The sequence below is a fragment of the Camellia sinensis genome, chromosome 3 (genome assembly GCF_055761805.1).
Source record: "Camellia sinensis isolate YWXY chromosome 3, ASM5576180v1, whole genome shotgun sequence".
NCBI lineage: Eukaryota > Viridiplantae > Streptophyta > Magnoliopsida > Ericales > Theaceae > Camellia > Camellia sinensis.
The window spans coordinates 16,509,386-16,534,595 of record NC_138963.1 but is presented as its reverse complement, the minus strand read 5'-3'; the positions used below and the strand labels follow the sequence as shown (position 1 = coordinate 16,534,595).

Sequence of the window (25,210 nt, the reverse complement as noted above, 5' to 3'; positions counted from 1 at the left end):
TTATTTCATTCTGCAATTATAGTCAACAAGATTTCCCATCTGCACCATCATTAACAAAGCATGACAAATTCGCGTATAAATCCATGCAACTAAAAATACCAAAAAAAAAAAAAAAAAAAAAAGAAAAGAAAAAGGCCAAAAACTCACATAAGTGGATGCCCTGGTTAAATTGGGCTCGTTTGGAAAATTTATTATTTTAGTAGACTATTTTAATTTTTGACTATTTTAGTAAGTTAAAATTTTTATGTTTGAAAAGATAGTTCGATTTTTTTATAGTTAGATGTAATATTTCTAAGAGAAAAAATTAAATGATTATGAGTTTGATGTGACATTGTGTCTTATTGGCTGATTTAGCCTATTTTGTTTTTTGTTTTTTGTTTTTGTTTCTCTTTTTTTTTTTTCTTTTTTTATTATTTTGGTGTGTAGATTTTAGCCTAAAAAAAGCCATAAACCCATTTCCAAGCCATTGTCTAGGTTTATTAGTTCTAACCACCTTACAGTCATCCTTGTGTCTTGATCTTGAAGTCCTATATTCCCAAAATTGGGCCTGTTACCGAGTGCACACCAGATTCACAGAATCAGACAAACAAGGGTTCTCTCTTGAGTTTCATTGTATCCTGGAGACAAGTTAGTTGTTAAATATTGCAAATCAAACCAAACCAAACCAAACCAAGTCTTAAGTCTCATCAAATGAGGTCGGTTATATGAATAACAAAATTCGAGGGGATGGATATTGTTTCAAGGAAAGAGACATTGTAATGCAACTTCAAGCAATATGTCTTTCTTCATCTTCTATTACAGAAACTCTGCCCCGACAATTTCTCGAGACTATGAACATATTCATGTTACATTGAAAAACTTAGCCCAAATCAATTAAATAGCATTTTATTAATCAATTAATATTGAGCAGGAATATAAGTTAACTGTTCTTGAATTTTATTGTTCACTGAATAAATCAGTTGTTTTGAGAAAGTAATCATAGGCATAGCCTCTTGTATTCTTGACCATCAAGAATTCATGAGGTGTTGGATAACGTCATTGAATCTCCTTCCAGTTGCTTGCTGCGAAAACCACATTGGAATTCACATAAACATCATTTGACCAAAGTTGCTATTTTCTAATACCCACCAATTGAATACTTGTCAAGTAAATACATATAATCTTGGTGGCCAAGAAACTCCTAGTATGGCTCCTCTATAAGAAGCCACCAAGTCCATGAATAAAAAACCAACCTCAAACTTAAAAGAGCTAAGAATTTCTAAAATGGCTGAACAAGTGAAGTTGTTGGGACATTGGGCAAGTCCTTTTAATTGCAGAATTGAGACAGCCCTGAAATTGAAGGGCGTCCAATACGAATTCATCCAAGAAGATCTCCAAAACAAGAGTCCTCTTCTTCTCAAGTGCAACCCCATTCACAAGAAGATTCCAGTGCTCTTACACAATGGAAAGCCCATTTGTGAGTCACTTGTCATTCTTGAGTACATTGATGAGACCTGGAAAGGCACTCCGATCTTCCCTGAAGATCCTCATGAGAGAGCCATAGGGCGTTTCTGGGCCAACTTCATAGATGAGAAGGTATGTTATTATATCTTTTTTCTGAAAAACAAAAATGTTACATGCGAAAAAGTGTCTAGAAAACCAAGGTCAAATTAACCTCATAGTCTCTGTAGTATGTCTTTAGTCGTTATAATGCTAAGTTCTAACTGCATCAATTTTACCTTATAATGCACCTTTACAAATTAGATAAAAATCGAAGGCACAGTGGTCCATTCATCTCTTCAAAATGAATGGTGAGTTGGCCATTGATTTCTATCTAATTTCTTAATGAATATTATTAATTGGACTTAATTGACACAACGCACCAGCTATTTTTCAAATTTTGCCTTGTCCTGTCTATGTGGTCATATTTTGGCCTCTTATAATAATCCCAAAATGTTACATGAGGATGTGATTTGATGAAGTTGTATCACACTTTAATACTTTCATTAGATTGAATTCATATGGTGCATTGGATTTTTCTAATTTTATACTTTGGTCTGTGTATTATAGTGCTTGCCTGCAATAAAGAAGGCTTTTTTTACCAAAGACGATAAGGCCATTGAAGAAGCAAGTGAGCTCCTGCAAACATTGGAAGCCCAACTGAATGATAACAAGTTTTTTCGAGGAGACAACGTCGGTCTGGTAGACATTGTCGCAAACTTGTTTGGATATTGGGTAGGAGTGATTCAGGAAGCAATGGGTGTTGAGTTGTTGACAGAAGAGAAATTTCCCAGACTCCGCAAATGCATCGATGAGTATGACAATTGCAATGTCATCAAAGAATGTCTGCCTCCCAGAGAAAAACTACTTGCCTTTGCCAAAGTTACTTACAAGCCAAGCCAACCAACTAATTAGTTTTTTTTTTATAATTATCTATGCTGCAAAATAAAAATATGCAGTTTCGAACTGCAGACCGGTCTTCTTTTCTATGTATTACTCGTTCTTGTGTTTTGTGTTGCGAGTAAATTGAAGTACTTTTGTTAAATTTCTTGTGGATTTCATAAAATGGACTGAAATGGGTCCATAAACCAGAAATGAGATTCATTGACTCTTTCCCATTTTTTCATATTTTTATATCCTCTGCTGAGACTACTGGAGGTTTCCAATCACCAACAACATATTTGATCAATATAGTAAATGGACATGAAAAACCAGAAATGAGTCTTTAACTATCCCATTTTTCCATCATTTTATATCCTCTGCCAAGGCTACCAGAGGTTTCGAATTACCAACTACGTATTTGATTAAAATAGTAAATGGAGTCATCAAAATAGACATATAATCTTGCTGGCTAAGTAACTAATAGCAAAGTTCCTTTATAAGAACTCATCAAATCCAGACGCATAATCAACTTCAAAGTTTCAAACACATACAAACACACTCTTGAGAGTAATAGCTCTAAATAACAAGTGTTGAAATGGCAGAACAAGTCAAGTTGTTTGGTGTTTGGGGAAGCCCTTTGTTTGCAGAGTTGAGATTGCTCTGAAAATGAAAGGTGTCGAATATGAAGTCATTGAAGAAGATATAACTAACAAGAGTCCTCTTCTTCTTAAGTACTATCCTTGTTCACAAAAAGATTCCAGTGTTGTTGCACAATGGGAAGCCTATTTGCCAGTTGGTTGTGATTCTGGAGTACATTGATGAGAAGGTATGTTCACTCTGGTGTGATCTCAAACAATTTGAGGGCTGCTTTACTAGGATTATGATAATGTTACGTGCACAAACTAAATTTAGAAGACAGACAAATCAATGTCGGTACTATACGGGTACTCAAAAAAAAAAATACTCAAAATTTGAAATTTATGGATCAGAGTTATTCTAGATGTGGAATATAAAGTTCGAATATATAACACACTCTACTTTCTCTTTTCTTTTTTCATGCATTTGAATATATACCACACACAGTTGTTCATGCATTTGCTCTTCAAAGATACTGACTTCTACACTATGAGTACTTGCCTGCAGTATGGAAGGCTTGGTGGAGCAAAGACAATGAACAAGCGAAGACCACGGAAGAAGCATGTGAGCTCCTGAAAACACTAGAAGCCCAACTCAAGGGTAACAAATTCTTCGGAGGAGACAAACATTGGAATTGTAGACATTGTTGCCAACTTTATCGGATTCCGGCTTGGAGTCCTTCTGGAAGCCATGGGATCAGAAGAGTTGTTGACAGATGAGAAATTTCCCATGGGAGAGCAATGTCGGAAATTAGATCCAACTCAGCTTGAAATCGGAGAGCAATGTCGGAAATTAGAGAGTTTCAAATTGCCAGAATGAGCAGAAATTTCGGCGAATTTGAAGGTGACGAAGGCCGATCCGGCAGCGGAATAAGCAGCCATGGAAACTCTGGCGATTGAAGAGAGAGAGAGAGAGAGAGAGAGAGAGAGAGAGATGAAGAAGAAGAAGATCGCTACAAAGATAAAGAAACGATATTTATGAAGAAGAGATACAGAGCAATGTGTTGTGGTTGATTAATTTGCGTTGGAAGCTCCGAAGAGTGTGAGAATGGCAATACATACGAAAAGCTTTGACTGTGGACAGTGAGATTCAAGCGAGAGAGAGTGGAGAGTCAAAAAAGAGAGTTGAGCGAGAGAGATTTTGAGAGAGAGTTCATACACCACCGTTGGAGACAGATTTGGGAAATAAGAGTGAAAGGGGAGATAGGTCAAGTTTTAGTTAACAACACGATTGGGTGATTTTTTTATTTTATTTTTTTATGTAAAAAGTGATTTTTTGCAACCGCTAAACAGTCAACCGCAAAAAAATAAATGTAAAAAGTTATATTTCTAGTAGTGTGAAAATAATAGCAAATAAGATTCTGCTAAAAATAATAGCACCAAACCCAATTTGAGAGAACAATTAGGTTTGATGGATTAATTTTGGGGCCGACTTTGATAATTCAAATCTTTTACCTTTTAAGATTTGTTAGAATATTCATACAAAACATAAGATGATCGAAAATCCGTATCTATATGTCTTGAATCACATTTGTATAAAAAAAATTCAATACTATTTTGAAATTATATTTGTTGTGTATTTTTTTTTAAGATAAATGTGATTAAAACATATAACTATCGATATTCGATCATTGTGATTTACTTAGTAAGTTCTAAAAAGTGAACGGTTTAGATCACCGAAGTTGTTCCAAAAACAGGCCCATTAAAGCCAGCTGCTCTCTCAAGTTGGCCCCAAACCCATATGGTTTATTGCTATATGGCTAAAAGCAAAATGACAGTGATTAGGAGATTACAGACCTCATGCTGAAGTGAGACTAAGAATTTTGTATAATTCCAAAATTTATGGCAAGTAAAACTAGGTGACAGGAATATCTTTAAATGGGACAGTAAAAAAATGATAGATAATATCAAAATCACATGAACATCACAAATAATAAGACAAATAGAATATATAAACCATAGATCATGTTCTAACAGTATTGAGTGGAATCAGCATCAACAAGTAAAGTTCCATCCCAAATCAGATAATATGACTTTTACTGGGAAAATGATAGTCCAAAGATTGTAAATGTGTATTGAGAGAGCGCATAACAATTTAAGAAAATTTCTTTACAAACAGAATTCTGTACCTGACCAGATGCTGCCAGTGCATCTGTAAGGAGAGATACAGCCAACCATACTTGTAAGCATATCTGATGAGCAGCCATAGCTACTGTTCCTTGATGAGCGGCCATTGATGTCCCTAGTGTCATAGTCACAAGAACAACAAGAGTTCTCCCGATAAGAAAACCACCTAGAGGAGTGAAGAATGTGCAAAAAGTATCACAATCTAGGATTCTAGAAAGAACACGACCACAAAGGGTGGGGGGGAAAAACTAGTCAATGTATGAAATCCAATGATTTTGAGTTTGTGTCATGTCATTTTAAATATTGAAAAATAAGAACCAATAAGTCACAAATTGACAATTGTGTTCAAATTTTCAACGCAAAAATAAGTGCCAGAACTTGACCATTAGTATGTTGCATATGGAGCCAATAAAGGGGCACTCTTATTAAACTTGATCCTATGATTGAGACTCTCCAAGGTCCCATAACACTGCTAGTAAATAAAGTACAAAAGTACATGGCAGAAGTACATGGCAGCACTTGGAGTGATTAGTATTGACTGCACAGCACAAGTGTATTCCATAGATAGCACTAATAAATCATGAGGTTGAGAATAACTACCATCCATATAAAACAAATCACCAATCCAACAATTTAGGAATTTCTTCAGCTTTGGATAATTGTCTTATAACAAAGGAGCATTCTTACAAGGAATAAATTATAGCAACTCATGGACAACAGATACGTAAATTCTTTCTCCTCCATCAAAGCTAATTTACCAACATATTTAACACAAAAGAGGTTGACCCAGTGATGAGGCTCCCAGTAAAGCGGGTTCTGGGGAGGACAAAATGTACATAACCTAACCGCTATTTTATAGAGGTTGTTTCCGTGATTCGAACCAGCACCACTAGGACGTTAATGTACAATGCTTATGAGAACTTCGAGGTTTTTGGCTACAATACGAGCTCCTTAGGAAGCAACAAGCAAGGATATACGAACTTATCAACTCCATTTGAGTATGCCTTTCAGCACTAGTCACATTAGAAAGGTTAGCTCCCACATGCAACAAAATAGTGTCCCAGTGTTCTGCTACAAGATGAACTGCTATAACTAATCAGCCTTAAACAGGATTTATGGTCCTAATCCAATGTAATATTGATATCAAATTTCCGTACTCACAGATCAGAACTACAAAAAGGTAAGGGCTTGGTATTGATTTTTTTATGTAAACCTATTACTATTAGAAATTCACATGTTTCTCCTCTGTCTAAACAATAGTTACAACTCACATATACATATATATTTAATTACATCAACATATGTAACTAATGCTCCTTTATTTTCCAAAACTATCCACATTATATCTATCTAACAGCTCATAATGTTTCATATATTTACTAGAAACATAAATTCCATTCACTAATCTCCATAGCACATGCATTACATAGGAGCAAAGTCACAAGAAGTTGGTGTTGCTTCTGGACAACTGGAAGGATAGAAACTAAATACAGAAAAAGATACATGATGGAAGCCCAAAGAATAACAACAGGCAGCACAAGTTTTCCTAAAGAATCATTCCAATAATGGTAGCCTTGACAACACCTAAAGTAATATCATACAATGATGGAATAAAAAGTTACTCTAGTGATGTCTTTTTTGACCTTCCTCACGCTAGCACCTTCTACGTGCACAAAATTATAGCTCAAATGTGTTGTTGATCTGCTTTAATAAATGTAAACATCTAAAACTTGACTCTCCATTTTGTATATTATTGACATACAACTATTGATTTTCAATCAAATTTATTTCCCAAATCATTAGGCATGGAACATCAAATTTTGTAGATACTGACACACACAATGTCCTTCACAAGGACTAACAAGACTGTGGGACTGGCCAGAAACTTCATTTGTCATAACTCACATGTCCAATCATAGTCATTAGAGACTAAATCAATTCGAGAAATATATGATTGACCAGGCCTCAAGTGCCCAGTTGTCCATGTATCCCTAAAGCCACACTGATGGGTAGCTACAACTCCCCTCATATGGCCTAAGCACACGTGTTTTAGGCCTAGTTTGGGAAGACTAAATAAGTGCACTTTTTGACTTTTTATGAAATATGGGTTGAGTTTGGGTTGGGTTTGAAGTGATGTATTAGAGAGGTGATGTGACTTAAATAAGATGATGTGACTTAAATAGGATAGTCACTTTTTGACTTTTTGTCTTTTTTCAATCTTTCCAAACTAGGCCTTAGTAATGTCAGCAATGTCAGGTGACACAAAGGTATCAATGCAGGTCAAGGGTAGGAAGGGAAGGCACAAAAATGCTGAGGTGATGCCTACACCAATTAGGATGTAACACAAAGTCATTAAACTGAGGGACATACCTTGTTGCTATATTAAGAATGTGCATATTGCTTCTTGAGCTCCCATGTGTCATATCTAAGATCTCAATGAAATGGGTCTGCAAAATAATTAACATACATTGCCTTTAGAAGTCTTGTTTAGTACTATATTATGTTTCTAAATTACACAACCATGAAACTTGCAAACAGACAACAGATCATTAGCAAATAGAAATTAATTTTTTAAGATAAAGCTGTCATTTAATTGATTCATTTAGGAGACAAATAATAAAATAAAAAATAGGTATATCTATATCAGTTTGCAGACTTCAGACCAAAAATGGTCCTGTTCACAATATTGCATGTGAACACAAGATGAAGCAAAATCCTTGATGCAACACCTAACTCTCACAAAAGCATTAATTTGTCATTACATCTAAAGCATTCATTTAAGTTATTGCATGCAGAAACAACCTGAAATTTTTATTTTGAAACATCTAAGAAACTTTCTTTAAGAATCACACAAAATTGAGGCACACTTATCAAATACATTTTACTAATAATCTATCATTATAAATACATCCCCAAGATGTCAAATGAGGAAATAATTATAAGATAATAAAAATAGAGTACCATGCACACAAATAATTTAAAGGAAAAAATAAAAATATACAAAGCAAAGGTCAATTCCTGAAATTTTCAAGTTTCAACATGTGCAAGGATGGTCTAATAGAAACTAGGATGACCTAGGAAGCAGAGACACTTGTCAGAAATGCCACGTGGCTATGAATCGCAGAAGAAAAACTAATTGAATTGCTTCCTTATCTACTATTTTTCTTCATCCCTTCTATAAATGAAAATAAAAAGCCTTAAAAAAATCATTTTTCTTGAGCACAACCATCATATTTAGGGACAAAAAAAGAAGAAAAAAAAAAAGCCATAATTTGGACATAACAGAATGCAGATGTTCAAGTTAGAACATGGAAACAGTGAATGAAGCTTTTTAAACAATTACAGCATCTGGTGTGCATTAAAGTGTGTATATATATATATTTATATATAATGTGTATCTATATAGCTATAGCATTGATAGAAGAATGGGAAAATTGTCGATTTTATTCAGTATTCCTGAAGTAAATGGAAAAAGAACAGAAAATGAAAAATAATTTCTAAATCTGGTTATAGTATTGTTTTGGCTCTGAAAAATGAAAAAAAAAACAATAAAAAGACGTTTTTTGCTCTCGTTTTATTACATTTTGACAGTAAACAAACTGAGATTCAAGTCTCACTCGATAAAAACAAAAGTTTATGATCAATCTGATCGCATAAGGAGCTGAACAAGTTCTCAGATCGAGATAGATGTTAGAATAAATGTATAAAAATAAATAGAGAATTGTATTATTGAATAATGTATGCTTGTTGTGTATCTACATTTACAAGAGAATTAGGTCTCTCTATTTATAGAGAGGAGAAAGATACAATGGAGTACGAAGGCATAAGGTAAGATATTACAATAATATAAAAGTGTAATCTAAAGCTTTGCTGGTAGTGGGTGTTGGCCTCCTTTACACCTTTGCTGGTTCCTAATGCACATGTACATTACAGCTCCTAATGCACATGTACAGCTATGAAAGTATAAGGTATATTATATGTTAACAGCCCCCCTCAAACTCAAGGAGGATAGGTACTAGCCAACTTGAGTTTGGAGAGAGTAACAAAACAGAAAGATAAGCTGACAAATAAAATTAAAAATGGGATAGGAGACACTGTATGGTCGTGTCAGACCGTTGTAGAAGACAGTTTATGGGGTCATGTCGGACCGTTGTAGCAGACAGTTTACGGGGTCATGTCGGACCGTTGTAGCAGACACTGTGTGGTCGTGTCAGACCGATGTAGAAGACAGTTTATGGGGTCATGTCGGACCGGTGTAGCAGGACAGTTTACGGGGTCATGTCGGACCGTTGTAGAAGACAATTTACGGGGTCATGTCGGACCGGTGTAGCAGGACAGTTTACGGGGTCATGTCGGACCGTTGTAGCAGACACTGTGTGGTCGTGTCAGACCGATGTAGAAGACAGTTTATGGGGTCATGTCGGACCGGTGTAGCAGGACAGTTTACGGGGTCATGTCGGACCGTTGTAGAAGACAGTTTACGGGGTCATGTCGGACCGTTGTAGAAGACAGTTTACGGGGTCATGTCGGACCGATGTAGCAGCTGACCGGAATCAATGTCGGGACAGTTTACGGGGTCATGTCGGACCGTTATAGGATCTTGTGGTGGTGCACCAAGGGGGCGACTTAGGGAGTGCGCCATGGGCGACTTATACATGATACTGTGTATAACCCCCCCTCAAACTCAAATAGGTGTGAAGGTAGAAACCTATTTGAGGTTGAAACAAAGGGATTGATAAAGCTGACTGGTGTAGAAGACACTGTATGAGTGTGTATATAGGCTGCCCAAAAAATATACATGGATGTAGATATCGAGCCCTTAAAAGTTGTGCCCTCAAAAGGTGTGCCCAATCTGTCAAAAGGCGTGCCCGATGCATCAAAAGGCGTGCCAAAATGATGGCGAGGCACGTGAGCGCCTTGGCTTGCGCGCCCGTGTTGTCGGCTGGTGGTAAGAGGCGCGCGATGCACATGGCTGCCTCGGCTATAAGACGGAGGCTGAGGCTGAGGCAAAAAAACCTGCGAGAGATATCCTGAGAGAGATTCTGTAACACTCTGTTTTCTGAGAGAGATTTCTGAAAAATTCTTCGTTTTGCTGAGAAAGAGAGGTCGTTTTGCTGAGAGAAAATGGCCTCGTCTTCCCGTGGACTGCTCACCCTCTTTCCCGATCTCAATGAGTCCACAGGAGAGAGAGCTGGTGCGGTGGCCAGTGAAACTCAACCAAGCGCTTCCGGTTTTGCTCCGTTGAACTTTCCGATGCGGTCTGTGGAGCAAAAAATGGATGTGCAGTCGGATGTGGAGGCCAATCAGAATACTTTGAAGGCATGTGTGGAGTCCATGACGGCGGTCACAAATCTGTCGCACCGGCTGCAGAGTAGGACAAATGAGGTGCAGCAGTTAAACTCCCAGCTGGCTCTGCTCCAACGCATGTATAAGGATGCGCGAGCAGAGATAAGCGTGCTAAGGGCAGAAAACAAGGAGCTGAAGCGGAAGGCCACCGTGATGTTCCGATTTGGAGGTCCTCCATATGCTGCAGTGGAGGAGTATGGGGGAGTGAACGTGCTCGGCGGCGTGGAAAACACGGAGGCAACACTATCAAGGCCCGCTCAGGACGGAGGCAAGAAGAAGAGACCGGCGGCAGAGTAGAGAAGGGATAGAAAAATCCCGCCGGTGGGTGTGGTTGTTGATTTGGTTGGTTGTTTGTTTGTTTGTTGGTTTTTTTTTTTTTTTTTTTTGTTTTTTTGTTTTTTTGTTTTTTTTTTTGGTGGAAAAGTGTGATTGGGGTTGATCCCCGGCATGAAGAAATGACAAGTGTGTGGAATGTTTGTGGTGTTGATTTTGGTGTTGGGGTTTTTGGAGAATAAGAAAAATAAAATAAAATAATAAAAAGAAAATAGATAAAAGCCAATATTATTGGATGGGTAAGGTGAGAAAGATCGGGGTGAGGTTTTTTTTTTTTTTTTTTTTTTTGGAGTGGGATGAATGATGAGAATCATGTGGGGAATATATTCTATATGTTGTGTGGGTGGAGAATAAAGAAAAGAAAAGAAAGGGAAGCATGTGGTTGTGTTCTGAATGGTGGCCTGGGTGGAGAAGAAAGAAAAGAAAAGAAAAGAATAACTGTCCTTTTGTATTCTGAAATGTTGCCTCAGACCCACATAAAAAAAAAAAAAAACCCGTGAAATAAGGAGAGACAGAGAGTGAGGGGATATAGTGGAGAGAGAGAGGGGAGTAGAGACAGAAATTCCAAAGCAGAACAAAGAGGCGTGAGCTCTGTCTAAACGGCCATCTGTCCAACCCCCCCATTGACACAATTCCAAAACCCTAGAGAGAGAGAGGGGAGTAGAGAGAGAGATGCTAAAAAAAAAAAAAAAAATACCAACGACGAAGTTAAACAGGACTGTCTGGGTCGGAGCTGCAGTCGGAGAAACGAGAGGCGACGTCATCGAACTTGGATTTGCCGGAGACGATGTCGTCGCGGAGGGATTTGAGCTGAGAGACGGCGGCGTCTCTGGTGTTGTTGGTGATGATCCGACCTTCTGGATCCTTCAGTGGTGTTTGGGTCTCCTCTTTTTAGAGAGAGAGAGGCCGTGTATGTGTATCTCTGTGTGATGGGTGTGTCTCGTGAGAGAGGCCGTGTATGTGTATCTCTGTGTGATGGGTGTGTCTCGTGAGAGACCCAGCTAGAGAGAGGTGAGAGAGAGCTGTGTGGGTATGTGCTTGGGTGTCTGTGGGTGTGGTTGGTTTGTGTGTTTGCTGTGTGTGCGTGTGTGCATGGTGGGAGAGAGTGGCTACCGGGTCTCCATGTGTGTTGTTCTGCCGTGTGTCCATGCATGTGTATGTTGGCAGCCGTGTGTTGTGTGTGGAAGGAGAGAACCAGCCCCGTGTGTTGTGTGCTGTGTGGTGTATATGTGAATGGTGTGTGTAGTGTGTATCCTAGAGAAGCTAAACCCGTGGGTGTATGAGTGGTGTGTGGGTGATGAGGTGGTGAGGTGTTGTTGAAGAATCTGCCATTGAAGAAGAAATTAGGGAATTTTGGGTTTGTCCGGCGGGCGGCTAAGGCGAGATTGCCGCCCGCCGGTGGAACGAAAATTATTAGGTTCTTAACCTAGCTCTGATACCATGTTAGAATAAATGTATAAAAATAAATAGAGAATTGTATTATTGAATAATGTATGCTTGTTGTGTATCTACATTTACAAGAGAATTAGGTCTCTCTATTTATAGAGAGGAGAAAGATACAATGGAGTACGAAGGCATAAGGTAAGATATTACAATAATATAAAAGTGTAATCTAAAGCTTTGCTGGTAGTGGGTGTTGGCCTCCTTTACACCTTTGCTGGTTCCTAATGCACATGTACATTACAGCTCCTAATGCACATGTACAGCTATGAAAGTATAAGGTATATTATATGTTAACAATAGAGATTGAAAATAGATAGAAACGTTTCAGATGAGAAAAGAAAGAATTGCAAATAATTGAACACCTAGATTTCCTAAGTCAGATAGAGAGAAGCAGAGGCGATAGAGGAGGTTGAGGATTGCAAATTTACTTCTATTCTCACAAGACACCGATGAAATCACCTAATTTGCAATGAAATCACCTGAAAATTCTTCAAATTGACAGGTACATTACAAGCTTGAGAACTCGAGAAAACGAGAGATCGAGAGAGACAGAGATTGATAGATAGAGATTGGAAGGGAAATTGAGAGACAGAGAGAGAGAGTGAGATTGAGAGAGCGATTCATACCGATGGAGATCTTCAAATGACAATGGCGAGCGGAAGAGCGAGAGAGCAGAGCTATGCAGGTCTGTAATGCGTGAGAGAGAGAGAGAGAGAGAGAGAGAGAACAACTGTTTTAATTTTTCTAGAACTAGGTAACTTGGTTATTCAAAAAAAAAAAAAATTAAAAATTAAAAATAAGGAATGACTTGGTTATTTGCGACTGTTGATTAAGTGGTCGCAAATTATATAGTAGCACAAAATGATTTTTCTAGTAGTGCCATTTTATGCAAATGGAAGAATGCCTATGTTAACTTCCCTGTTATCAAAGAAAATCTGCCTCCCAAAGAGAAAACTAATGGTCTACTTCAGAGCTCGTCAACAACCTGCTAGCAGTCCTAAAAATGAGTAATTTATTGATGTAATTTCCTGCTCATATATTCGAATAAATCTCTGCATTAGTCAAATTGCAGACGAGTCATTCTGCTTTATGTATTAAGTCCTATGTTGTTGTGGTTAGTTTGTTGATCATATCTGCAAATAAATCTTTGCATTGTCAAATTGCAGACTAGTCTTTCTGTTTTTTGTGTTGGGTCCTATGTTCTTTCTGTTTTTTGTCTATACTATGTATTAGGAGTCTTGTCTCACTTTGCTTCATTTAAATAAAGGTAATATGTTTATGTAGACAGAATGATCTACAACATCCCTAGGCAGTGTTGGGGATTTAGACACTAAAAACATTTTTAATTTAAAATTGACTAACATAAACATATAACAAGTAAAATCATAAATCATGTAACCAATGAACAAAAATAATAAAAAAATTAAGGACAGTAAGTAATATGTGAGATTGATGAAAGGCACAAGTAGGGCTGAGCAAGTGATCCGTGAAATCCGTAATCCGATCCAGTCCAGTCCAATCCGATAGGTTTGGATTGGTTTTTTGAATCCACGGTTTGGTTCCGGATTGAAGAATTAAAAATCTGTAGTTTACGGATTGGTTCCGGATTGAACCCCACGGTTCCGGATTGGAACCGATCCGAACCGTATACAAATAGTCTATATTTTTATTATACATCCCCCCATAGTATCTTCTCTTAATTCTATATAAAATCTAAACTCAAACCTAAAATCGTATAATATTTTCTTTTATTACTCTTGTTTGTTGGTTTTTAGTTTTAAGTTGTAATGGTTTAAATACTTGTAGTGAAACCAATTTTCTTATGGTTGTTTAAATTTTAGAACAGTACGTCGCTATTATAGAAAAATATGTTGCTATTGTGGAACTAATATAGTGCTATATTTATATTTTTATAAAATTAAAGTGTTATAAATATATTTTTGTTATTTAATTATGTGAATCCGTGGTCCTAAACCGATCCAATCCGTATTTAAATGGATTGGTTCGGATTGGTTCCATGATTTAAACGGATTGGATTGGTTCCAATTTTTTAGGAACCGTAGATAACGGATTGGTCCTGGTTTTATCCCAATCCGGTCCAATCCGGACCATGCTCACCCCTAGGCACAAGTAATCCCATATATATATATATATATATATACATTTTTGATCAGCAAGTAATCCTATATTCAGTTGGAGGGGGGTGTCCCGGCTCCTGCAAAGTCAACAAAAATCATACATATATATATGTTAAATATATATTTTTTATGTAATCTCTTAACGGTAGCCCCCTTGTTTGTATTCACCTTTGGTCTTCTTTCCCTCCCATTTCAAAGATTGGGCCCCACCTCATCCAATGATACAAACCAATATCTGTGAATAAAAAAAACTAACAAACAAATAAAAGTCATGTGATACAAGTTACAACTCACAAGCGAGTCACGTGGTGGAATGGGATGTCAAGCTTGTGGAGGAAGTTTGGAGCTTTAACAAACAAGCAAACATCTCAGATTAGAGCAGTTCAAAAAAAAAATAATAATAATAGAGCTCTCATTTGAAAGGGTTTTCTCTTCTTTTTTTTCTGCTATGAATTAGGAGAACCAATAACTCTTAACGGCAAAACCCACCTTTTAAAAAGCAATTGACAAAGAAAGGTAACATTCAATAACTCATGAACTCCCTTTGTTTTTATTAATTTATTTTAAAATTAAAATATTTAGTTAATAAATAGAGAATGAGATATTCATTTTTATTTTGATTTTTTCCTTATGATTAGTAGAGAAGATGACTCCCAGCTTTTGGACATGTTCTCACTTATCACTATCATCAGTATTTCTCCTTTTTTCTCAATAGAAGGTAAGTCTCCCTGTTTTTATGTTTGTTAATTTTAATCTGTTTATATAAATTGTATATTTTATATTTGAATTTATTTAATATTTTGTATATTGTTAAAGATGATATGTGCTTGTAATATAAATAAAATTTGAAGTTATCAAAAGTTCAGATTCATAAAAAAAATAATGTATAAATAAAATTTGCAGGTTATCAGAAGCTTAAATGTGTCCATGTCATGGGGAAGCTAAAAACAATTGATGCATTCTTTAAAAGAAAGAGTGTTGATAATTCAACATCTGATGTGCCTAACTTGAACTCAAATATTGAGACTTCAATTCCTGAACAACATCCTTCAAAAAATCCACAAGTTGAATGTCAAGATGTAGACACTTCATAAATAGAAATTATGTGTCTTTTTGTTAGTTTTACAGTAAAGGAGACAAGATATAGTCATTTTGTAACACACTTTTCGTTATATCATGGTATTAATATATAAAGAATTTTAATCTTTGTTGCTTCATAAATGGTTATAGCTAGTGGATATTTATTCATTTATTTATTATTTAAGTCCACATTTATAATATTAATTTGGCCCCCAATTAAGAAATCCTTCCTCCGCCCCTGCCTATATTTATATAACTCAAACAGAGAGCAATGATAAACAATGACATAGCAGTCCTAAAAAGTTTACATTATTTCGCGTATAAACCCATGCAACCAAAAAAACAAAAAAAGCGAAAAATAAATAAATAAATAAAAGAAAAGAAAAAGAGAAGGGCCAAAAACTCACAATCATAATCAGTGGTACCATGGTCACCATGACTAGGTTAATTACTTCTAACCACCTTACAGTCATCCTTGAGTCTTGATCTTAAAGTCCTGTCTAAGCCTTCGTTTGGCAACTTGGGTTGAGTTAGATTGGGTTAGGTTGAGTTTGGGGGTTATTTTATTCACAAAAGATAAAATAGTTTTTAGCGAGACAAAATGTCACATCCAATCCATAATCATTACATTCTTTCTCTCACAAAAATCAAAAAAGCCAAAAACCTATCTCAAACCAGACGTTTTAACTTCATGTTAAAATAATCAAAAAGTCAACCCACTTCCCAAACGAATCCTTCAATGAAACTAGGTCTAGTTGGTTGTTTTTTCACTTTTTTTTCTTCATCTTCATGTCTTTAGAAATAAAATCAATGAAGAATTCAAAAACACCCATTGCTTTCATTTTTGGAGCATATCTTCTGCAGAAATACACTTCAACAATTTTGGCAAATGAGAAAATCTGAGATATTCAGGTCTGATTTCGTTTGTGCAAAACATAATCAGACACAAAGATGTTCTCCTGTACAAGTTCATCGTTACCTAGGCTAGTGCTGCCTCACGAGCACAAATAGCATCCACCAGTATGGACAGGAGGGGATCCAGATCTTTCAAGCAATATGTCTTCTTCTTCTATTACAGAAACTCTGCACTGCACCATTAATTTCATGGGACTAAGTACATATTCATGTAGCATTGAAAAACTCGCTCAAAATTAAATAAAATAACATTTATTTAATTAATATTGAGCAGGTATATAATTAACTGTTCTTGAATTTCATTGTTGGCTGTAAATGGATTGGGATTGGATTAATTTCACAGAATCCGATCCAATTATTTGTTAATTGGAATCCCAATCCAAATCCGATATTGAGAGCCGGTTTGGAAACGTTGTTTTTTTAGCAATTTTTTGACTTCTGACTTTTTTATGAGATGAAAAAAGTCAGTATATTTGGGATAGTTTTTTTAGTTGAATAGATGATTATTGTGAGGAAAAAAGTGATTGATTGATGCGTAGAATGTAACATTTTAACTCTTTTGTCATTTTTTGGTTATTTTAGCAAAAAAGCTTCTCCCCAAAGTTGGTAACAGTAATCAGTGGACAATTCTCCTGTATTTCATTGACCATCAAGAATTCATGAGGTATTGGATTACCTCATTGAATCTCCTTCCAGTTGCTTGTTGAAAAGACATCAGAATATTCACAGGAAAATCATTTGACCAAAGTCACTATTTTTAATTGAATATTTGATAAGTACATACATACAATGGTAGAGAAAGTGAAATTGACTCGTTGATCATACCCGCAAATAAATCCTTGCATTGTTAAATTGCAGACTAGTCTTTCTGGTTTTTTGTGTTGGGTCCTATGCTATTGTGGTGAGGTTACTAAGGTACTTGCCTTTACTATGTATTAGGAGTCTTGTGTCACTCTTGCTTCATTATATGTGTTTTATAGACAAGCATATACAACATCCCTAGGTCCTGTTGGGGATTTAGACACTTAAAACATTTAAATTTAAAATTGACTAACATAAAGATATCAACAAGTAAAATCATAATTCATGTAACCAATGAACAAAAATAATAAAGATATTTAAAGAAAGAAAGTAGTCTGTGAGAAATTCAAAAATATCCATTGCTTTCATGTCATTTTCATTGTTGTGAGAAAACAGTTTTCGAAAAACAACTTTTTGGTTTTTCCAGAAAATTTGGTTGTTTTGAGAAACAGTTCACAAAGACAATTGATTTTTTGTTTTCCAAAAAATAAAAAACACAACCAAATAATTGCAATTCTCTAGTTAATCGTCATTCTTATTACTTCCGCATATACTGGAATTTTGCTTCTGTGATCCATCAAACAGTTATTGACTTCTTAGTTGTTAGTATCTTAGTTGGAATAGATGCGAAAATCAGGTGCTCCGATGTGAAAATATTCAAGATGTTGCAAATCTCATGAATTTCTAATATGGCCTCCATAAGAAGAGGAATTGAAACCAACAATAGTTGATCGTCATTTCGCACGAAAAACCATAGATGGTGAGATATGGGTTGATTCCAAACTTGCAACCATGGTCGATCCAATCTAGCCCACATGAAAACTGAAATGTTGAAATTCAGTACTCCCACAACAGACACAGGAGTCATTTCTGAACACTGAAATCATTACTTTTCTTCTCTCTTTTAAGGCTGAGCCTTTTTTGTTTTCATTTTTGGAGTGTATCTTCTGCAGAAATACACTTCTGGAATCTTGGCAAATGAGAAAATTTGAGATGTTCAGGTCTGATTTCATTTGTGCAATACGTAATCAGACATAGATGTTCTCATGCACTTCATTGTATACTAGAAGTGTTGGAGAGGGTTCAAGAAAGGAGTTGGAAAATTCGAATGTCTTCGAAGATCTTTGAAGAACAATTTCGAATTCTCTAGAAGATGATGAGAGGTTTAGATTTTTCAATAGTCTCAACTCAAGAACACAAGAGTAAAGGAGATGATGGAGATAAGAGATTGGGTGAAGAAAGTAAAATGGCTAGAGAGAGAATAATGGCAAGACTCTCCTATGGATCTCTCACTTTCACTCTCAAGATTGATAATGGAGAAGGGAAATTAGTTCTTTCCCAAGAGTTAATTCTCCAAAATTCATCCCTTGTAAAGTTATGGGTGGGTGCTATTTATAGGCACCTCATGATATAGGATGGAGCCCATGTGCAAGGCACATGGGGAATATTCTCTCTAACCACCTTGTCCGAGGAGGTGACCTCTCCGAGGATGAGGAAAACCCGGAATAGGAGATCAACCCCTCGGCGAACCCTTCTTCTTAGCCACACCTAACCAATGATCCCCAATCATCCCAAAGGGTCAGGGGTAGTCCCAGAGGACGTCCTGCCGCATAAGGGTCAGGAGTAGTTCAAGAGAATGCCCTACCGCAAATATTGCCGAGTCTCAGGGACCCCCTAGATCGTGCCACCTCGACCCGGGTATAGGCTAGTTTAACCGAAGAGTGAATTTATCTCCACTCATCGTCCTCAGGATTGGGTCCTTTGTTCGGACTCCATTACGCCCATGGTTCTGGTTCGCAGATCCCGGAAAGCTCCGAGCCCGCAAGTGTTCTGGGACTCATTAACGGAGCGACTTCTAGGTTGCGTCTGAATCCGTTCGAAGCCAAGTGCTTCGGATCTCTAGGTTCGTGGATCCGAACCCTTTCGAGTCCGAGCCCGAGTAAGTCTCTAAGTTCGTGGATCCGAATCCTTTCGAGGCTTAGAGTGATTCGGCCTGTTTGATGGTGATTAATCCGGGCCCACCAATCTTGAACTTGCGATAAATTCGGGCTCGCCAATCTCGGGCTATTGAGCCTAATTAATTTAGCGGATTCAAATTAGCTCCTCTTACAAGAAGCAAGTTCAGTGTTACCTAGGCTAGTGCTGTCCCACGGGCGCGAATAGCATCCTCCAGTCCATACTGCAGGGATCCAGATCTTTCTATTACAGAAACTCTACACTGCACTGTAGACGTCCCCGAACGCCCCGGGAGGAACGAGCTCCCGTTCCGTTCATATTGGGGTCACTACAACTCAGGACTCTCAAATTTGTCACGGTTCTAAGTCTGAACCAAAGAGTCCAAATCCGGCAAATCGTTTTGAGAAAACAGATTTTTTTGAAAGAAGTGCCAAACATGGACTGCTTTGCCAGATACAGAGTCGCCACCTAAATATTTTGTTTTGGGAAATTTAGGAAACCCTGACTCGGTGCCAAAGGCCACGTGTCCGTCATCACCAAAGTTGCCTCGGTTCGGGAACTTGGGTACGATTGGGGAAGGTCACTTCGTGAGCACCCCCGCTCGCCCGATCAAAGATCGGCCTCTACTAACCATGATATCTATTTTTGAAAACTTTGTGTGTCCTTATTCCGGTTATTAGCCTAGGTTACTATGTGATGCACACAGCATACAAGTATAGACCAGGTCGCCTGGATTGGAACAAAGCATCTCATGTTTGTTTATTTGAAAGGTGGTTTGCTACTCGCAAGTAGGCTTAAAATGCAGATTTTGCCACCCTCGGGTGGGCTTAGAAAAGATGGTTTTGCCACTATCTAGTGGGCTTAAAACAAATATTTGATGAATTGTCCCAATCCAAACAACCCAACCTTCACCCACAGGCATTCAAGCAGTTATATCATATAAGCAAATAGCCTCATGGTAAGCATGCTATTCATGGCAGTCACTCACACGCATGCAAGGATGCTAAAGCATAAAGCTCACCGGGTACTCCAAGCCAAAAAAGGAAGTTAATTAGAAATCCATGCATGATCCTAATTATACAGAAATGCCTAATGCAACACATGCAAAAATGCAACTATAGCAGGCTCGGCTACTCTAAACATGGCATATGGAATGCTACAGCTAACACGTATTCAACTTTGAAATTGAAATACAATGCAGTTAGTATGATGCGCCGAGCCCGGTGCATGCAAAACAGATGAATGATGCAAACATGCTGTCATACTGTATGCTAATTGAAATATGCCCTATTCTAACCATCATAAGCGGGTAAATAAAAGGGAAGAAAGACGTGGGGTTGGAAGACATACATCACACTCACGCACACTTATTACAGTTGTGCCCTCGCGCAGAGGGTCCGAATAAATATACAGTCCCGAATAAAAGAATAGTACAGTCCAAATAATACAGTCCAAATAATGTACAAATTCCTAATTAATTAACGAATTAACTAAAAAAATAAATAAACTGGCATGCAAGCCAGGGACTGCCTTGACTCTTCTCCGGGTGATGAATGATGCATGTGCGGGTTGCCTTTGCGCGGAAATCCATGGCGATGCCCCGATTAGCCTCTGTTTGCACTTTTTCTTGAAATGCGCCCCAAACTCCGGAAAGTTACTGATTCTTGATTTTTGCTGCAACAGAGAGCAGGAAAGGGGCATAGCAATGTATTTCACAAATATATGCATGCCTCGATCCTCGTGCCACCAATCACGCATATTGATGCATGATGGCCGAGGAGCCGAATTGCGCAATTCAATGTAGAATGAATGTACATGAAAACACAACAAAACCTAACTCCATCATGGATGATCCGGAGTGTCGGTGACTGGGGAATTGAGACGCGTTCCGTCACTCGGAGTACGAAACGCACCTCGTTTCCCGTGCCCGGGCTAACTCCTATTCCGAACACAATGCAATATGCATGACATGCATGAATGCAACTAAGATACAGCCTAGCATGCACAATGCTATGAAAATGAGATGCCTCGAAATGCGTGCACACGGGCACGCAAACCGAGGCAATGACATATGCAATGCAATAGCATGGAAAATGATATGCAAACATGCTAATGGAATTTCAGCACTGAAATGTGGGGGAAAACAGCCCCGAAATGAGGCGAAAGTACACCCGATGCATGGAATCTCTCCCGAAATGCAAATTAGGCGCATAGAATGAACTACAGCTATACAAAGCATGCATAATTGGTACACGAGATGAAAATACAGAAGCAAGGCAGCCTCAAAATAAGCATTTTTACAGTACAAATCATGGCCAAACAGCAAGCAAAGATAGGGCAACAATGGCATGCAAAAATGGCCCTAAACATGAGATTATGAAGCAACTCACAGCTGCTAACTCCAAATAGGTTAGGGCCCTTCAACAACATTGAAGAGGGGCAAAAAATAAGCCACTTTACAGAACTGTAAAAACCTCAAAAACAAACATAGATATGGCTAAGCTCTTATGCAAGAAAATGGGCCAAAAGGTGGCCAAAGAAGCAAGTGGTATATGCAAAGCCCAAACTGAAAAATTCCCTTCTACAACATTGAAGAGGGACCAAAAATATGCATATTTACAGAACTGTAAAAACCCCAAAAACAAATATAGATATGGCTAAGCTCTTATGCAAGAAATGGGCCAAAAGATGGCCAAAGCACAAAGTATACTAAATATCCATCAAACAGCCAAAGGCCCTTAATGAAACATGAAGAATGGGCCAAAATAAGACTATTTATAGCTCTGTAAAATGACCAAAAATGGAAGCATAATGGGCTGCCAAAGCATGCAAGAAAACAGCATTCAAGGAAGATATTGAAGCAAGTACAAGATGGGGGGCTCAAACAGGGTTGAGCCCTTAATGAAACATGGAATATAGCTAAAAAAAATGGCATTTTATGTTTTGGTCGGAGCTCAAAACAGCAAGCAAAGAGGCTAAAAAATGAGGCAAAAATGAGCTAGAAAGAGGGAGAAGAGTGCTCACCCTTGAAGACCCAACATTTGCTGCCTCTAGGACTGAAAAATGCTGCCTCTTAGCTGCTGGAAAGCCACTCCTATCTATTGGAATGGAGTAGTGGTGGTGGTGCTTGGTGGTGGTGAAGAAATGGGTGTAGGAACTTAAGGATTTTGAAGCTTAGAATTATAGAGAGATAGAGATACAATATAGGAGCTCCAAATAGTTTTTTTTCTAACCCTTAATACAGACCTGGGGTGCTGTATATATAGGCAAAAGGGGTGGAAAAATGGGGGGAAAAAATGGAGGGAAAAAAATGGAGGGAAAACAATCCAAGTTTCCCTCCAAAAAAGCCAAAAAGTGGGATATAAAGGCAAGTGGTAGCTGCTGGATCCAAATGACCGAGAGCCCTTCAACAAAGTTGAAGAGGGGCTCAAAACAAGACACTTTGTAGTTTACGACTAAGTCCAAAACAGCTCACAAGTAAGCCTAAAATACCGCGCAAAAATAGGCCTAAAAGAGCGTTAAAGAAGCAAGTGATAGGAAGAGATCTCAAACAACAAAAGGTCCTTAATCAAACATGAAAAGGACCTCAAAATATGACTATCTCAAGTTCGGGTTGGAGCCCAAAAATGCAGAATGAAGGTTCGGGAGCCAAAACACGCAGTTCGGGGCCCCGAAAGTGGGCTGTTAGGCACCGGAAGTGGTGTCCGACCACGAAGTTGGTCTCTCGGACCACAGTGTCCCTCAAAAGGGAGCAAATAATACGCATGCCAAAAACCGGAGCAAATGGAAGTGGTTAGGCAGTCCCGAACCGAGGCACACTGCCTGACGGCTCCGAAAATCGGGAACCGGGCTCCGAAACGGGCAAAATGGCCTACGACCACGAAATGTATCCCACGGCCACTGAGAGATGGTCTACGGGACCTCTCCCTCCCCTCAGGAAAAGAAACAGAGAAAATCGAGTCTGGTTCGCGAACCGAGGCAAGGTACAAAAGAATCCGGAAGTCCGGAGGCAAGGCTCGCAGCCGAGACTCTGAAACTTCTGAACGAGCACAATATGCAACATCACCGAGCGCTTAATCGGTGACGTCTGAGTCTTAAGGTCGGTCAAAAATGGGGTGTCTACAGTTGCCCCTCTTTGACAGAACTCGAAAGTCACACGTGACGGGAGTGAATGTCAAAGCCCAGAGACGACCCAATTTTGACAAGGCCGAAGACTTAGACAAACAGGTAAGATAAACAGAGATGCGCCCGCAGGCAGGGGGGGCAAAATGCAACTGGTAATGCAAGACGTCGAAGGTGACTCAATGATCATGCAAATGCAGCAAGCTGTAATGAAGCACATATTCACAATAGATGCAACAGTTTTAAGCAAAAATGCAAAGCAACAACTACATTTCATGCAGTTAAGAATGTAAGAAAATTATGCAATTCTCACTGCGTCTCACGCGGAGAAGGCTAAAAGCGACTACTGAGAATACCCGGAGTCTTACACACAACATCTCTCTGCGTATCACACATAGGAGAGGAAGAAGGTAAACCTCTCAGCGTATCACACGCAAGAGAGGAAAGGTAAACTTCTCAGCGTATCACACGCAAAAGAAGAAAGGCAAATTCCTCAGCGTATCACACGCAAGAGAAAACCTCTCAGCATATCACACGCAAGAGAGGAAAGGCAAATTTCTCAGCGTATCACACGCAAGAGAAAACCTCTCAGCATATCACATGCAAGAGAGGAAAGGCAAATTTCTCAGCGTATCACACATAAGAGAAAACCTCTCAGCATATCACATGCAAGGGAGGAAAGATAAATTCCTCAACGTATCACACGCAAGAGAAAAACCTCTCAGCATATCACATGCAAGGGAGGAAAGATAAATTTTTCAGCGTATCACACGCAAGAGAAAACCTCTCAGCATATCACATGCAAGAGAGAAAAGGGAAATTTCTCAGCGTATCACACGCTAGAGAAGAACCTCTCAGCATATCACATGCAAGAGAGAAAAGGGAAACTTCTCAGCGTATCACACGCAAGAGAAGAACCTCTCAGCATATCACATGCAAGAGAGAAAAGGGAAATTTCTCAGCGTATCACACGCAAGAGAAGAACCTCTCAGCATATCACATGCAAGAGAGAAAAGGGAAACTTCTCAACATATCACACGCAAGAGAAGAACCTCTCAGCATATCACATGCAAGAGAGAAAAGGTAAATTTCTCAGCGTATCACACGCAAGAGAAAACCTCTCAGCATATCACATGCAAGAGAGAAAAGGGAAATTTCTCAACGTATCACACGCAAGAGAAAACCTCTCAGCATATCACATGCAAGGGAGGAAAGATAAATTTCTCAGCGTATCACACGCAAGAGAAAACCTCTCAGCATATCACATGCAAGAGAGAAAAGGTAAATTTTTCAACGTATCACATGCAAGAGAAAACCTCTCAGCATATCACATGCAAGAGAGAAAAGGGAAATTTCTCAGCGTATCACACGCAAGAGAAGAACCTCTCAGCATATCACATGCAACAGAGAAAAGGGAAACTTCTCAGCGTATCACACGCAAGAGAAGAACCTCTCAGCATATCACATGCAAGAGAGAAAAGGTAAATTTCTCAGCGTATCACACGCAAGAGAAAACCTCTCAGCATATCACATGCAAGAGAGAAAAGGAAAATTTCTCAACGTATCACACGCAAGAGAAAACCTCTCAGCATATCACATGCAAGGGAGGAAAGATAAATTTCTCAGCGTATCACACGCAAGAGAAAACCTCTCAGCATATCACATGCAAGAGAGAAAAGGTAAATTTCTCAGCGTATCACACGCAAGAGAAAACCTCTCAGCATATCACATGCAAGAGAGAAAAGATAAATTTCTCAGCGTATCACACGCAAGAGAAAACCTCTCAGCATATCACATGCAAGAGAGAAAAGGAAAATTTCTCAGCGTATCACACGCAAGAGAAAACCTCTCAGCATATCACATGCAAGAGAGAAAAGGAATGAATGAACACCGGAACTCATCCGAATGTTCGAAACCAAAGATGCCCTGACGCATCGCATGCGAGAGGAGAAA

At 38.4% G+C, this 25,210-nt stretch overlaps 1 protein-coding gene and 1 long non-coding RNA gene across 8 annotated transcripts; one reads left to right on the top strand and one right to left on the bottom strand.

Moving 5' to 3' along the window:
- Positions 1 to 765: 765 nt before the first annotated feature.
- LOC145822352 (uncharacterized) lies at positions 766 to 13,444 on the bottom strand. Of its 7 annotated transcripts, none has more exons than XR_014363479.1 (4): positions 12,872 to 13,444; positions 7,494 to 7,570; positions 5,126 to 5,289; positions 766 to 1,061 (listed from the first exon to the last, which is right to left on the bottom strand). It is a non-coding gene; the product is annotated as an uncharacterized LOC145822352 (long non-coding RNA). The 7 variants fall into 7 exon arrangements; XR_014363484.1 differs by having other exon boundaries at positions 5,126 to 5,238; positions 12,872 to 13,273; XR_014363483.1 differs by lacking the exon at positions 766 to 1,061 and adding an exon at positions 2,048 to 3,021 and having other exon boundaries at positions 5,126 to 5,238; positions 12,872 to 13,272.
- On the top strand, positions 1,230 to 2,603 carry LOC114313656 (putative glutathione S-transferase). The gene is made up of 2 exons (XM_028260063.2): positions 1,230 to 1,575; positions 2,050 to 2,603. Exons 1-2 carry the CDS (start codon positions 1,264 to 1,266, stop codon positions 2,392 to 2,394), a joined length of 657 nt encoding a protein of 218 aa, XP_028115864.2. The 5' UTR covers positions 1,230 to 1,263; the 3' UTR covers positions 2,395 to 2,603.
- Positions 13,445 to 25,210: the final 11,766 nt, after the last annotated feature.